This window comes from Fulmarus glacialis, unplaced genomic scaffold (assembly GCF_000690835.1).
Source record: "Fulmarus glacialis isolate BGI_N327 unplaced genomic scaffold, ASM69083v1 scaffold47279, whole genome shotgun sequence".
Lineage (NCBI taxonomy): Eukaryota > Metazoa > Chordata > Aves > Procellariiformes > Procellariidae > Fulmarus > Fulmarus glacialis.
Window position 1 is genome coordinate 11,741 of NW_009232254.1, and position 3,159 is coordinate 14,899.

A 3,159-nucleotide genomic window follows, 5' to 3' on the forward strand; every position below is an offset into this window, starting at 1 on the left:
ATTTCATGGCACTACGTTCTTTGAAGGGACATAAAGCATCATGAGAAATATTTATGCTAGAACGTTTAAAGGCCATACTGGCATGCTCCTGCTTTTCTGTGTAATGTGTTGGGTTAACTTCTTGCATTATTCAGTTTGGGCTTTTTGGTGGTTTTGTTGCTGGGGGTGGGCAGGGCAGGGATTAAGATTTCCTTGGGCTGAGGGCTTTGACTTTGGCAGCATTGTATCTTAGGGTTGTTTGGGCATAAGGGGTGTCTACCCACTTCTCTGAAAATATAGCCAAAAGTCTCTCAGTCTTATAGAATGAGTCACATGGAATTTGGGACTGCTTTTCAACATTTGAAAGTGTTAAAACATCTTGCATGCACCTTCCCCTTGATTAGCCGTTTATTTTTTAAAATTGTTATGCTATAAAACGGAATGATAATAGGATATAAAATTAAGGGCTGAGCCATATACCATCACCTTTCCTAGCAGTTTTTCTGTATCTTTGAGACTTGATGGCCCTTACAGAACTATATGGGGTCAAGATACAGTTCCTCTTTAGTCTGTGGATGGAGTGAGTGCCTTTGTGAAAGTATACCCTGAATCACGAGATGAGTTTCGGTGGAAGAGTTGGAACCACTCTACAGAGTAGGACTCCTATACCTAGGGATTGTACTTTTGTTAAGGTCTGAAAAAGTCAGTTCTTGTGGTAAGTGTTAAACCAAGCTACCATTCAACTGATTAGAACTGCTTCTTTGATCTTAGTTCCCTTAAATATTTATTCCCCTTACATATTTAGAAAGGGAAATGCATCTTTGAAGATCTTCCTATATTTGTGGAAGATTATTTTCTTTAGTAACATTTTTTTCTAAAATATAAAATACTTAAAAGCTGAAGCCATGTGTTCAATTTACTGTGATTTAAGATAATTACTATAAAATTGTAGTAATTTGGAATTACTTCAGTGCTTTTCTCCATGCAGATGGAGCCATCTGAAATTAGTATGTGTGAGATGGGTTAACTTGGTATGTATATATGTGATGGCAAAACTGCTCGTAATTACTACTTTTCTTGGAACCTTTTCCAAACATATGGAATGGTTTCTCTTTGAGGAACAGCCTAGTTAGGACCTGTCAATCTGGAAAAGAGATGACATGGCAGGGAGGCATGTGATAGAGGCTCACAAAATCATGACAGATCTGGAGAGAGTGGACAGAAATTGGTAACTCATCTCTTCCAATACATGAACTAGGGGATCTCAAACAAAGCTAATATGAACCAGATTTAAGCAAAATAAAGTCCAGTCCCTGACCCCAGTACAGTGATTAGTAGACCTGTGGAATTAATTGCTAAAGGCTTATGTGGATTTTAAGGAGTCTGGGTAAGTTCATGAAAGATAAATGGTTTGAGATACAGAAAATCACATCCGGCTTAGCAAGTTCTTCTAGAGGAAAATGGGAGCACATTTGGGATATATATTATATGTTCTCACTGTTTGATGGCATCTGCTTATAGCTGTTGCTGAAGATCAGGATACTAGTAGAAATGGATCTCATACTGACCCAATAGAGCTGTTGTCATGCACTTTTCTTATATCCTGTGCTAAAGCTGATCCCAACTTTCATATTCTTTTCTAATCCTGATGTGAGTATGAAAATCAAACCGTTAGCACACCAGACTCAGGGGAGTGGGGGGGAAAAAAAGAAAGATCAAAACGTGCCTCCTCCCTTACAAGGCATTTAGCTCTCCCTCAATTCTTAATTTATAAATACTTTTTTCCTCTGTCCCTAGTGAAAAATGTAAATGTGAGGCCACAGAAACAACAGGAAAGTCTTGCATACAGTTATGGGAAAGACCACTGAAGGTGAGGCTAGTACAGAGGAATTTTACTTGCATAATTAAATGGTGTCATTTCAAAGAAGGAGTGGGAGACTTCAGCACATGGAACCTGTCCCTGATACCCACCCAGCTCATTGTGTATCTATCTTGCATATTTATACATTAATACAGATTATTTTTTGACTGGATTCCTGGTCTGTTAGACTTGGTTTACCAGGAGTGGAAGATAAGTAACTGGTCTTAGAGAAAAATGCAAGTAGTTGAGCTCTGACAGTTTATGATTTTGATCAAATTGATTCTTGCAGCCTGGCTTGCCCTAAGAGGGTCTGTCACATTTTATTTTATTTATTTATATCTTAATTTTCCTTCCACCTACATAAGTCAAACTGACCTCCCTTGTCAGTTTTGCTCACTGAAGGAAGTGAATGTTCCATCTAATGCAGTCTGCTTATTTCATCACTGTGGAAGTCAAATTCTTAAAGGTGAAATAGTAAATCATGTTTGTTTCTATCATTCTGACTACTGCTGAAAGATTACAAAGAATATTTTCTCTTTGTGTCCCCTAGGTACGTTTCTCATATATGCGAATGAAGTATCTCTTCATCTCTTGGTTAGTAGTATTTATTGGCAGCTGGGTTATGTATGTTCAGTACTCCACCTACACAGAACTATGCAGAGGACATGACTGTAGGAAAATAATAGTAAGTATATTTAGCATAGCTTTCTTCAGTGTTTGTCCTGACTAATTCCACAGCCAATTCAGTTGGTGCCGCATGTAAATTAATCAAATTCTGATATTCCATCATGTTGAAGTAAGATTACATCTTCAATTACAGATAAAACCAGTTTCTTAACAATGTTTTGATATAGGGTTATTAGAATAGTTTTCTTAGATTCCCCACCCCCCCCCAAGAGTCAGGTGTTGGGAGAGATACAGTTGTTACCTCCTTTCTTGGGCAATTTGTTAAATACTTTTCTCCCTGTTTGTTTCAGTGTGATAAATACAAGACTGGAGTTATTGATGGGTCAGCATGTAGCAGTCTTTGTGCTAAAGAAACTTTGTATTTTGGAAAATGTTTGTCAACAAAGCCCAATAACCAGGTAAGGCTTTACTCATCCAACCTAGTTTTATTATTTCCCCCTGAAATGTCATTCTCTAGAACATCAAGTAGACCTTAGTGTCAGCAAGCTGTATCTGTTTGATACAGATTATTTCAAATTCTATTTGCTGTGACATGCAGAGCATGTTTTTTTATATATATGTATATAATATACCTACATATAGAGAATATATAGGTATACTATATATTATTAATAATCTATACAATATGCCCC

The 3,159-nt window shown here is 37.1% G+C and overlaps 1 protein-coding gene across 1 annotated transcript; it reads left to right on the top strand.

Moving 5' to 3' along the window:
- Positions 1 to 2,390: 2,390 nt before the first annotated feature.
- LOC104081910 (protein FAM69A-like) lies at positions 2,391 to 2,925 on the top strand (the record flags this gene model as incomplete). Its single annotated transcript, XM_009584829.1, has 2 exons — positions 2,391 to 2,525; positions 2,818 to 2,925. Coding segments are annotated over 2 exons (243 nt in total), but the record flags the coding sequence as incomplete, so codon positions are not given.
- Between the last annotated feature and the right edge of the window lie 234 nt (positions 2,926 to 3,159).